We start from the raw sequence: 11,783 nt of genomic DNA, 5'->3' as shown, positions 1-11,783 counted from the left end.
CCCCGGCCCGGACGGCTGGGCGGGACCCGGCCGAGGGGCTGCGCGGCGAGGCAGTGGTACAGCCTGGAGCACCCGGCAGCTGCGGCCGCCGAGGCCCCTGGATCCCTCCCCACTCCAAGGTAAAGGCCCACGCAGCCCGCCACCAACTTAGTCGAGTTGGAGCGGAGTTTTCTTAGACGTCTGTTTTCGGGGGGGTGGTGGGGGAGGGCGGAAGGGTTCTGTCGCGCAAGCTGAGAGGAGGAGGGGGCCCTCGAACCCGCCCCCCCGGGTGAAGGTCCCCGGGTCTGGGGTCGGGAGAGCTAGATAGCCTGGGAACCCTCCAGGGATCTAGGGACTCGCACCCAGGACCCTCGGGACTGGGGAAGCTCGGACTCTGGGAATGCTATGCCATCCTGGGCTCTGTGGGTCTCCTCTCCACCCACCCCTCTCGCCTCCGGGACCCCTTCTTGTCACCAGACCTGGGGTCTGGCTGCCTCTGAGCCCCGCCCTCCTACAGCAGCTGGAGGCCGTCGTGCCAGTCGCTCCTGAATTTTTCACGGAGGGGGCGGGCCGGACACGCTGTTCCCATGGCACCAGGGCTCTCGGGTTTCAGCCGGAGGGAAACCCCCACACCCCGACCCCCAGCCTTTGGCAGTAAGGATTTGTCCTCCCGGTCCTCTTCCTCAGCTCTCCTGGGATGCAGCAGAAGTGAACTCCCCACCCCACCCCCGCCCCCAGCCAAGAGGCTCTCAACCCTCCTTGTACTCTCCAACCCCAATCCAACCGTGGGGAAGCGGAGGAGGGGCAATTCAGGTGTCTTTCATGAACATGAGTCTCCTGTTCTGAATGCAGGGGGCCAGCTCTGGGTGCATGCTTGTGTGGACATCCTGTCTCCCTGCTGCCCTTCTGCCTGTGTGTCTGAGGGGAGTGGGTCTTCCTTAAAGCATAGAAAGTGACCTCTGGGCGTGTATGCATGTGTGTGTTCACGCACGCTCACCCCTCCTGGCCTGACCCAAGTTCACTCTGGGCCTGAAGCCAGAAAGCCCCCATCTGGAGGATCTGAGGTGCCGCCTCCTCCCATCTGAACAAGAAAGGGCTCTGGAGGAAGCCTCAGCAGCAGTTCATCAGGACTCTGCAGAAGAGGCTCAGAGCACCTCACCTGGTTCCCACTTCTTGCAGAAGAAAGGAAGGAAGGAAACCGCCCTTCCCAAGGATGACCCTAAATACTCAGCAAGAAGCAAAGACCCCCCTGCGTCGCCGAGCCAGCACTCCACTGCCCCTGTCCGCCCGGGGCCTCCAGCCTGGCCTTCTGGGCACAGCACCTTCTACACAGTCCCAGCATCCCCGACTGGGCCAGTCAGTCTCCCTCAACGCCCCTACCCGGCAACCTTCACCTGCCCCCAACGGCTGGTCCTCTGAATCCAGCGACTCTGAAAGCTCTTGGGAGGCCCTCTATCGCGTGGTCCTGCTTGGAGATCCTGGTGTCGGGAAGACCAGTCTGGCCAGTCTCTTTGCAGGGAAGCAAGAGAGGGACCTCCACGAACAGCTGGGAGGTAGGGACCCTGTGGGCTGGGCTGGGCTGTGGTCAAAGGAGTCAAATCCCTGTCATCTGGGACATACGGCTGCCAAGAACCTTTGTACAGCTCCTGCCCTGCTCAATCCTAAGGGACGTCATTCACCCAGGCTTTGAAGTGAATGAGGCCCCCTAGAGCTGTGCAGGGCATAACCTGCACAAAGATATATAGGAGGGAGAATTCCTTGAATAGCGGCTGAGAAGTTTGCTAATTTCTCACGGACGAGAAGTGTACGCTTCATTTTCCTGTCATAAAGGAAACAATTCTGAGTTCCACAAGTCCCAGTTATAAAGAAACAGTGGACTTTCTCCCAATTCTCAGACCCTACCAGCCCCACAGTCCATGTCCACCATGACCTGCAGCCAAACTGAAATCCTGCCCAAAATGGAAACTCCCAGATTCTAAGTTTGGGGCCCTGGGTTCCTCTATTCCCAAGAGGTGCAGTGAACTGAGAGGGCTGGGGGTCCCAGGATGATGGGGATCAGGGACAGGACAGAGGAAATGAAGATGGGTCCCTTCAGGGCTGGTGGAAAGGACCCAGGATAAGTGTGTGTGTGGAGTGGGCAGGGGGAGGGGAGGCTAAACGGCAGAGATGAGGTGGAGATATTCTGACCAGGCTCTTTCTCCAGCCTTGGTCGCGCAGAGTGAAAACCTATATGAAAGGTCTATACATGTACACCGGTATGTACAACAGATGGGGAGACGGAGGTCTAGAGAGGGTGACGTGATCTTGAAGCACACGCTAAGCCAGGGACAGAGCAGGACTGGGAGAATTCCCAGCCCCACTTTAACCCCACGGCTCCACATCCGTTCAGTCAAACCAACCAACAAAAGCTTTCTCAGCACCAACTGTGTGCTGGGTACTGTGCTGGGAGCTGGGGAGCCAGGACTCTCCTGGCGCTTGTTGACCCGTCAGAAGGAACAGACGTCAAACAAGTATAGTGAACACTTCAAGGAGAAGTGGAGGGCACGATGTGGCCCAAAAGAGGGGCTAGGAAGGGCTACACCCTTCCCCAGGCCTGCGTCTCCTCCCTGAAACCCGGCTTTCTTCTTTTGCAGAAGATGTGTACGAGAGGACACTCACAGTGGATGGAGAGGACACCACGCTGCTGGTCATGGACACCTGGGAGGCTGAGAAGCTGGTATGGCACAGCAGGCAGGATTTGGGGGTAGGGGTGCTGAGGGAGATCTGAAGATATGGCAACCCACTCCAGTATTCTTGCCTGGGAGAATCCCATGGACAGAGGAGCCTGGCAGGCTACAGTCCCTGGGGTTGCACAGAGTCCGACATGACTGAGCAACTAAGCACAGCAGCAGTGCTGAGGCTAGTACCAAACTCCTGTCTTCTCATAGGACACCACAGAGCAGGGACAGGACAGGGCCCATCCTCAACTCCTCATGGAGCCGTGGGTGGTACCCAAACCCACAGCTCCTCAGCAGCCTTTCCAACTGAAGCCAGAAGAACCTAATGAGCCTGACCCTCTTTTCCCAGGCTATTCATCCCCTCCTGATAGCATCCCAGGATGTGCTTCTACCCCTGCAAACCTTCTGCTCACCCTCATCCCACTTCTGAGCACCCTCATCCCACTTCACCCACTCACATTGCACAGAGGAGGGAACAACCCCCCACAACAACATTCCTTTGTCTTACATATAGGCTTTCTGCAATTGGCTTACCCTCTCTGAGCTTCAATTTTCTCACCTGATAAATGGGTGGATCATTCCTGTCTTCCTTACCAGCTAGTTTTTTTTTTAAACATTCTTATGCTGTTTCACAGAGGTAAGCACAGTTTGGAGCATGAAAAAATTGGTGAACATGAGTGAAGAATTGGCAATAAAGATGATTCTTATTAATCATAACTTGGTAGCTAGTGAAAAAAAGGACACCAAGGATGTCCCTCGCTAGCCCACTCCAAAGCAGGAAGACAGCATCAGGCAAGGACATGTCCCCATGCTTTTTTTAACTTGTTAGAGTTCTTTTCTTCTTGCTATACAGGTGTGCACACTGTAGAACCCTGAAGAAATACAACTAACCAAAGAGAAGGATCCAAAAATCACCTGGATCCCATCTCTCTAAGGGGTAGGCCCCTCCCCTAACACTCAGGGAGGCCCTGTCCGCAGAGTGGGGCTTTAGAGGGACAGTGTTGGGTCATTGACAAGAATGGCTGACAGCTCCAGTGATAGGCCCAAATTTAGGGATGAAGGAGCTATGGGACTAATTCCTTTTCATCAGCATAAAAGGAAACCCAGGTGCAAATGAACACCATAAGAATGATGATGATTCTCTTAAGAGCAGCTGACACTGATGGAGCACCCTCTTCCTGAGTGTCAGCCCCAAGTGCTAAGCACTAGACATATATATTATGATATTTGGTCGAGACAAAAACTTGAGTGACTGTACTTCTGATTCTTATTCTATTGATGAGGAAATCAAAAGCTCAGAGAGGTTAAGTAACATGTCCAAAGTTCTCAGATAGCAAGTAGGATTCAAACTCAGATCTATAAAACCCCAAAGTTTGCATTCTTTTTAAAAATATTTGTTTATTTATTTGTTCTGACTGTGCAATGGCTTTCTCTAGTTACAGCGAATGGGACTACTCTTCACTGCAGTGAGTGGGCCTTATTGTGGTGGCTTCTCTTGTTGTGGAGCACAGGCTCTAGATGAAGGGCTTCAGCACACAGGCTCAGCTGCCCTTCGGCCTGTGGGATCTTCCCAGATTAGGGATCAAACCTGTGTCCCCTGCATTAGCAGGTGGATTCTTAACCACTGGACCACCAGGGAAATCCAAGTTTGCACTCTTATGCACTAGGACTGCCCCTTTCTATCCCCACTGGGAGCATCACCTTCTGAACCTCCATCCAAGGTTCTACTCCTTGACTTGTTCATTAAGAAATACTGGTTGGTCCACACCTCAACCAAGGCACGGGGAGGCCCAGGTGTGCAAGGCCCACCCCAGGGTCTGATCTTGGGTCCCTGTAGCCCCACTGCACATGGCCACCCTTGGGGTCATTCAGGTGGCGGCAGCCTTTAGGGTCCCACATACTTCTGCCCCAGTGGAAAGCCTTGGGGATCCAGTGACTGATTCATACCCCAAGCTATTTATTAAATAAAGAATAGAGGGAGGGAAGGAAAGGGGGAAGAGTGAGAGAGGGAGGGAAGAAGGGAGAAAGAAAGAAACCTTGGTGGATACATACCATGGACCAGGACACTGGAGACCCAGGAGTGAATAAAGCAGACGTGTCCTCTGGCCTCATGGAGCTCACAGACTGGGGTCTGGAGAGGGTCCACTTTTTGGATACAGTTGAGAATCCTATGGGGCAGAGTCTAGGGACTTAAGAAGAGTGATCAGACTGAGAGTCTCATTTGGGAGACAGAGTAGGAAGAATACTGGACTAGGTGGCAGGAATTGCCCAACTGTTGTGTGGCCTAAGAAAGTGTTTTCTTCTCGTCTGACCCTTGGTTTCCCTGTAGATTCCCTGGCCAGTGTCTGTGAAGGCATTTCCCAAAGACGGTCCATGCAGCAGCAGCCTTATTGAAATAAGCATCCATTCTTTCCATCCTTGGGCTAGATGATTTTTTTTTTTAATGTCAGAGAGCATCCATTCCCTCCATCCTTGGGCTAGATGATATTTTTTTATGTCAGAGAGGCAAAATCTGACAGAATTTGGAGGGCTGTTGACTCAACCAGTAGTACTTTAGCCTTGCTGTCCATCAGGGTCACCTGGAGGGTATTAAAAATCAGAGTCTCAAGTCTTACCCCAGACCTAATGAAATAGAGCTTATAAAAGTGGGGTTCTGAATCTACATTTTTAATCAACCCTCAAGGGGTTCTTACTTACCAATCCATGTACCAACCAGCTTTTGTGATCCTAACACATAGCAAATCCTTCATAAATAAATATGTGCAATGAATGAGTGAATGGTCAAGACCCACAGTCACTTTTTAAAATACCCCTTGCCTCTCACCCACCCCCTTTCCTCACACCCACCATTGCTCCTCCAACTCTCCAAGACTATCCAGAAAAAGTCTCCCCCCGGAAGACAGCCTTCTGTCCTCACTTCTCTCCCTTCCTTTCTCTCTTAACTCTGGACTGCAAAAGGTCAAAAGAACTGTCCAGCAAGACCAGACCCTCCTCAAACCAGACAAAAGAGCTGAACAGGCAAAGCCAGAATGCTCTTTAGAAGGAACAGGAACCAAATAGATCTTTTGTCTCCAATGTTCTGCCTATGTGTGTGTGAAAGTCGCTCAGTTGTGTCCTACTCTTTGTGACCCCATGGACTGTAGCCAGGCTCCTCTGTCCATGGAATTCTCCAGGCCAGAATACTGGAGTGGGTAGCCTTTCCCTTCTCCAGGGGATCTTCTCAACCGAGAGATCGAACCCAGGTCTCCCGCATTGCAGGCGGATTCTTTACCATCTGAGCCACCAGGGAATCCCAAGAATACTGGAGTGGGTAGCCTATCCCTTCTCCAGCGGATCTTCCTGACCCAGGAATCAAACTGGGTCTCCTGCATTGCAGGCAGATTCTTTACCAGCTGAGCTACCAGGGAAGCCCCTCTGTCCCGCCTGTAGAAGGAATCAGTGAATGAGAGAATGGAGCAAAATAGTGCCATTAGCCAGATTTTTCAAGCAGAGAAACTGCAGCTTAGAGAGGATTGGTGGTTTCCCCAGGTGACTCAGGAAATTATGGCAGAATTTGCCCCCCAGTCTGTCCAAAGTATAAACCTTAGCCCCATCCCACCCGTTAGACCATCCCAGCCTTCCTTTCTCAGCTAGGGCCTCAGTACCCTCTGATTCCCTGCCATGCAGGATGAAAGCTGGAGCCAGGAGTCATGCCTACAGGTGGGCAGTGCCTACGTCATCGTGTACTCCATCGCAGACAGGGGCAGCTTTGAGAGTGCCTCTGAGCTCCGCATCCAGCTGCGGCGCACACACCAGGCAGACCACGTGCCCATCATCCTGGTGGGCAACAAGGCAGATCTGGCACGCTGCCGAGAAGTCTCCGTGGAAGGTGAGCCCTCCACCCTCTTTCTCCGCCTTTCTCTCAGCCCCATTGTCCCTGTGTCTCCTCCAGTTGCTCTTCCTCTCAGTAACTCGTGCTCCACCCCACACCTCCATCCCACCCCACCCCATCCCCCCAGCCACCTCCATCCCACATCTATTTGCCTAAACCTGAAAGCTAGAAACCATTTTGTCTCCTCTCTCACTCCCTCTAACCAGTCCCCAAATCCTGTCAAGTCCACTTCCCTTAACCCCACATTCCCTTCCCCTGCCATGCCCACAGCCTCTGCCCCATCCTGGCATCTCCACTTTAGCCTGGGCCAACCCCTACACTTCTCTGTCCCCATTCCATGGGTTCTTCTCACCAGTTGCCAGAGTTCTCCAGAACTAGAGCGGACTTTATCACTTCTCTGCCTAAAAATTCCCCTATGTGGCCCAGCGCCCTTAGTCAGAGACACAATTCACCAGGCATGACAGGCCCAGTGCCTATAAGCTTTTCAGGGACTTACATCTGAGACCTGAAAAAGACAATTATTGGCTCCAAAATAGTTAGAAAATTATAAATTCAAATTTCACAGAGCTTTGTCTACAAAACATAATATTTGTCAGCCAGCAACTGCAAACCAAAATGTTTAAAGTTATATTTAAATTGTATTTAAAGTGGGATGGAGAATATGAGTGATGTATCAGGTGAAACAGATACAGGTCTTTCTCAGGGTACTGAGACACTGGCTGAGGAAGGGCTGGGATGATCTAACTAGTAGGATGGGAATGAGGTTTATACTTTAGACAGATTGGGGGGCAAATGCTGCCATAATTCCCTGTGTCACCTTGGGAAAATCCCAAGATACCGATCTTAAAATGGCCCTACTCATAGGGCAAAATCTAAAAACTATGGAAACTGAGACCCAGAGCAGGGAAGCCAGTTCCACAAGGTCACCAGCCACTGAGGACTAGATCCCAGGGCCCTACATCCAGTCCAGTGGCATCCTGCAGCTGGAAGACCATATGCTTTATAACCAGACATCCCAAAATTCTGCAACATGCCCCCTGGGAGATTGTGTTAAATTGCAGGTTCCAAGCCTCACCTACAGAATCAGAATCTCCGTGGCTGGGCTCAGCAATCTTGCATTTTAACAAGCTCCCCCAGATAATTCTGATGCACAGATTAGACTCCTTCCCTGGCATTCAAGGCTCTTCTGTGGGACCTAACTGCTCCCAACCCCCCTGCCTTCCCAGCCTCATTTCTACCACTAGTATCAATCACTAGCCTGTGAACTAACTCCTCAAAGCCAGATTTATGTCTGAGTCCCCTGGCATGGAGCACGAGGTATGGGGAAAGGAAAAACTGCGCTTCCTGGTAGAAATTGACCACACCTTCTACTGCCTTTATCTCCTTTTTCCGGTTGTGGCTCTATCCCGGCTTATCTGACCCCGCCCCCTCAGAGGGCCGCGCCTGCGCTGTGGTGTTCGACTGCAAGTTCATCGAGACGTCAGCCACGCTGCAGCACAACGTAGCGGAGCTCTTCGAAGGCGTGGTGCGCCAACTGCGCTTGCGCCGCCGGGACTGCGCAGCCGGGGAGCCGCCTGCGCCCAGACGAAGGGCGAGCCTAGGGCAACGTGCTCGACGCTTCCTGGCTCGCTTGACAGCCCGTAGCGCACGCCGCCGGGCTCTCAAGGCCCGCTCCAAGTCCTGCCACAACCTGGCCGTGCTCTGAGGCCGCCCACCCGCCCTCCAAGGGGTGACGAGACATTGGGGTGCGTTCTAGGCTCCACTAGCACCACCGAGGGGCAGAGTCTTGGTGGTTAGAGTGTGTATCGTGGGTCTTGGCCGCCCGCTGCCCCAAGGGACAGAGCATCACCCTAGCCACAGCTTCACAGACCTCTCTGCCCTAGGGAAGTGATGGACAGACTACGGGGCCAAAGCCTAAATTGGTTTTTATATGCAGTGGGTGTCTTTTTGTAAAAAAAAATTTAAAAAAAGGCAAAAAACTCTTTTGTCCTTGGGCTCTGGCCAACCCTCAGAAATGCCCCCCACAATAAACCAGACCAAAAGGATCTCCTGTCTGAGTGCCCAGACCTCTTCTTTGGGGCTTGTCCAGGTGTCTCCATGTCCTGCTTGCCCATGTACACAGGGATGTAGACTGGGTTAGCCTGCTGACCTGGGTGTCAGGGTAGGGGCTTCCCTGGTGGCCCAGAATCTGCTTGCAATGCAGGAGACTCCGGTTCGATCCTTGGGTCAGGAAGATCCCCTGGAGAGGGGAATGGCAACTCACTCCAGTTTTCTTGCCTGGAGATTTCCACCCGTGGTAACCCAACGAGTTGGACAGGACTGAGCGACTAACTTTCACTTTCTGCGTGTCAGGGTTAGTCAGTAAGATCACTGAAGAAATTGTATATTCAGGCTGCTCCCGGAACTGCTGGGCACAGCCCCTGCCCCACAACTCTGAGGGAGACATAGGAGAGCACAAACACCCACAGTTCAGTGTGATAACCTCCTATTTTCTCATTAATCCATTTTTTAGTTTAAATCCACAAAATATTCTCTGAAAGGAATTTTAGCCTGCACCCTAGCAATATAATAACTGGTGTTTGTTGGGAGCTGACTGGATTCTAAGCTGTCACAACAATTAATCTTCACAACCCATGTTTAGTTAGAAAACAGAGGAACAAACAGTGAAGGCTTATGCTGCAGATCACACAGCTGCTGTAAGTGAAGTTGCCAGAATTCAATCCAGGCTTGTGAGACTAAAGGCTGGGCCCAATTTGTCCATAGTTCTCTTGATGGTGATGGTGTTCAGTCACTAAATCATGTTCAACTTTTTGTGACCCCATAGACTGCAGCACGCCAGGCTCCCTTGTCCCTCATATCTCCCACCGTTCTCATGGAGAATGTGACCAAAAACTATGGACTCTCAGGGAAATAGACTTTCAAACACAGTTTTGCATACAATATAAAGGGGGTGAGTGGACTCCATGAAATTCAATCTGTTAATCCGCAGGATGGACCCGCAATGTAATCCAACTCACTCATTTTTGCAGCTGTGGAAATTGAAGCCCAGAGAGGGGAAGTGAGTGCCCCAGAGCCACCCAGCCAGTGAGAGTAAGGACCAGGCCCCAGAGCCCAGCCTTCTCCTACGTCTGTGTGAGAAGTAGGAGGGAATGAGGCATCCAGTCTGGCTGGGGATGGGCCTTTGGGGTCAGGTCAGGAGTTTCCAGCCTAAGGGGAAGTGGTGTCACACTACTTTGAGAGGAGAACAAGATGCAAACGGTTTGGACCATTGTGTCCCTGATGCCTGACACCCCTGCCCCCGTCCAGCTGCCTGCTCAGATGCCTCAGCCCCACACGTGGGCCAAGTCCCTGCTGCCAGGACACCAAAGCACAGGGAGGCGAGCCACCATGTCCTCCAGCTATGACCTGCCCCCACCCCAATCTTGCTGGTGGGCAGTGATGGCAAACTTTCCTGTCCCAACCTCAGCCTGGGGAAGGGAAAAGGAGGAGGGTCTTCCCCCACCCCAAGCAGTCTCTGGAGGCCTGTGGTCATGGAGGAGGGGCTATCCTTGTGGAAAGTTGGCAAAGGCAGCCGGCAGCAGGCGGGAGAGTGGAAAAAATGATATCAAACCCGGAAAAATGCAGGCCGGATGGAGGGCCCAAGCCGGCCCTGGGAGGTGGGAAGGAGGGAGGGAAGGAGGAGGCCCCACAGACTGAGAAAAGAAGAGGGGCCGGGGAGAGAGCACAGGAGCTGGTTTGGGAAAACCTGGGGCCAGTCACTGCAATTCCTTCTTTTCTTCATCCACAGTTATTAATTGAGGGCCTACTAAGTACAGGGCAGAGTGCCAGATTCTAGGGAGACAGTGGTGAACAGAAGGACTAGGGTGTTACTCCCTGGAATGCACTAGAAAGCAAGTATAAGTTTAAAATAATTACAAACTGATAAGGCACTAAAAATCAGGGTGGTCATGAAAATAATCCTATTCTCTCAATTCACAGATGGGGACACTGAGGGCCAGAAAGCAAGAGGAAGCTACTTAGATTGTGGAGAAAAATTGTTGAGACCAGGATTAGGGGGAGGAAGTGGAGGGAAAAATGAAAGAAACAGTTGCAGACTGCATACAAGGTTGGGTATGCAGCCAACACAGCAAGACAACACAGTGGTGGAGGGCACGGGCCCTAAACCAGGGGTTTGGTGTTCAACCCCTGCCCTCCTCCATCTCTCTGTGCCTTAGTTTTCCCATCCAAAAAATGAGATCCTTGCCAGCTCCTTCCCTTAGGATTGATGGGAGGATTAAATGACTTAAGATGTGTGAAGACACAGTTCCTGTGTCTAGGAAGATTCAGTAAATGCTGGTTCTTACTATCATATCTAAAACCTTCGGGAAAAAACCTGTGTCATCACAGGAGATTACTACTCATAGTAGTAAATATTTGCTGAATCGATTTATTAACCAATCTGTAAAGGGGCCCTTCCAATCCCAATCTCTCGGATTCTAAGAGTCTGTGAATAAGGCATGGCTGGGAAAACATGCCAGAAACCCACAATATTCCTCCCAGGGACATGGCCTATGACAGTTTAGAAAGTTCTTTCTCAGACATAAAAACAAACCAAAAAAAAAGACCCCAAAGCTAACTTTGTTTTAGCTCTTTCTATGTGGTAGGCCCCATGTTCCATATTTGGTACACATTTTCTCATTTCATCATCACCATCTACTTAATAGTTATCATTAAGTAACATAACAGATGAGCACACTGAGGCTAAGAGAACTGAAGAAATTTGTCCAAAGCCACATAGCAAGAAAGGGTAGTCAGGATTCACAACCAGATAAGTTGTCAAGAGGCAGGTAGGAACTGCCATCTTCATTGTACATATGGGGAAATGGAGGCCCAGAGAAAGGAGAATTGCCCAAGGTTACGTAATAATAACAGAAAACAGTTCCTTCACTCTTATCATGTATCAGGTACTGTGCTAAGTGCTTTTCATATATTAAATCCTCAAAACGGGTCATATCATAGTTTCTCCAGTTTTCAGATAGAGAAACTATAGCAGAGAGAGGTTCAAACCCTGCCAAGGTTGAACAGTTAGCAAATAGCAGAGCCAAGATGGAATCAAGGCAGTCTAGTCCCATGCTGTGAGAGGCCATCTGTATGGTGCTGTTCGATGGTGCAGAAAGTTCAGCGCAGCTGGTGTCTGCCCAGCACCCTGCTGCCTTGGCTAGGAGCAGGATGAAGAA

At 51.4% G+C, this 11,783-nt stretch overlaps 1 protein-coding gene across 2 annotated transcripts; it reads left to right on the top strand.

Moving 5' to 3' along the window:
• Window positions 1-8,614, top strand: REM1 (RRAD and GEM like GTPase 1). 2 transcript variants are annotated; one of them, XM_040247611.1, is made up of 5 exons: window positions 1-119; window positions 1,159-1,532; window positions 2,613-2,695; window positions 6,363-6,564; window positions 8,001-8,614. In XM_040247611.1, exons 2-5 carry the CDS (start codon window positions 1,193-1,195, stop codon window positions 8,270-8,272), a joined length of 897 nt encoding a protein of 298 aa, XP_040103545.1. In that variant the 5' UTR covers window positions 1-119; window positions 1,159-1,192; the 3' UTR covers window positions 8,273-8,614. The 2 variants fall into 2 exon arrangements, with proteins under 2 accessions (XP_040103545.1, XP_040103544.1); XM_040247610.1 differs by having other exon boundaries at window positions 38-125.
• The last annotated feature ends 3,169 nt before the right edge of the window (window positions 8,615-11,783 follow it).

This window comes from Oryx dammah, unplaced genomic scaffold, assembly GCF_014754425.2.
Source record: "Oryx dammah isolate SB20612 unplaced genomic scaffold, SCBI_Odam_1.1 HiC_scaffold_10, whole genome shotgun sequence".
Taxonomy (NCBI): Eukaryota; Metazoa; Chordata; class Mammalia; order Artiodactyla; family Bovidae; genus Oryx; species Oryx dammah.
Note: the sequence above shows the minus strand (reverse complement) of the source record. Positions and strands in the feature narration are given on the sequence as shown.

Bases quoted from the DNA above. Each gene is read 5' to 3' on its own strand.
- REM1 (XM_040247611.1), top strand. From the start codon at position 1,193: ATGACCCTAAATACTCAGCAAGAAGCAAAGACCCCCCTGCGTCGCCGA. The intron at 1,533-2,612 runs GTAGGGACCCTG...CTTCTTTTGCAG, and splicing joins CCTCCACGAACAGCTGGGAG to AAGATGTGTACGAGAGGACA. The intron at 2,696-6,362 runs GTATGGCACAGC...CCTGCCATGCAG, and splicing joins CCTGGGAGGCTGAGAAGCTG to GATGAAAGCTGGAGCCAGGA.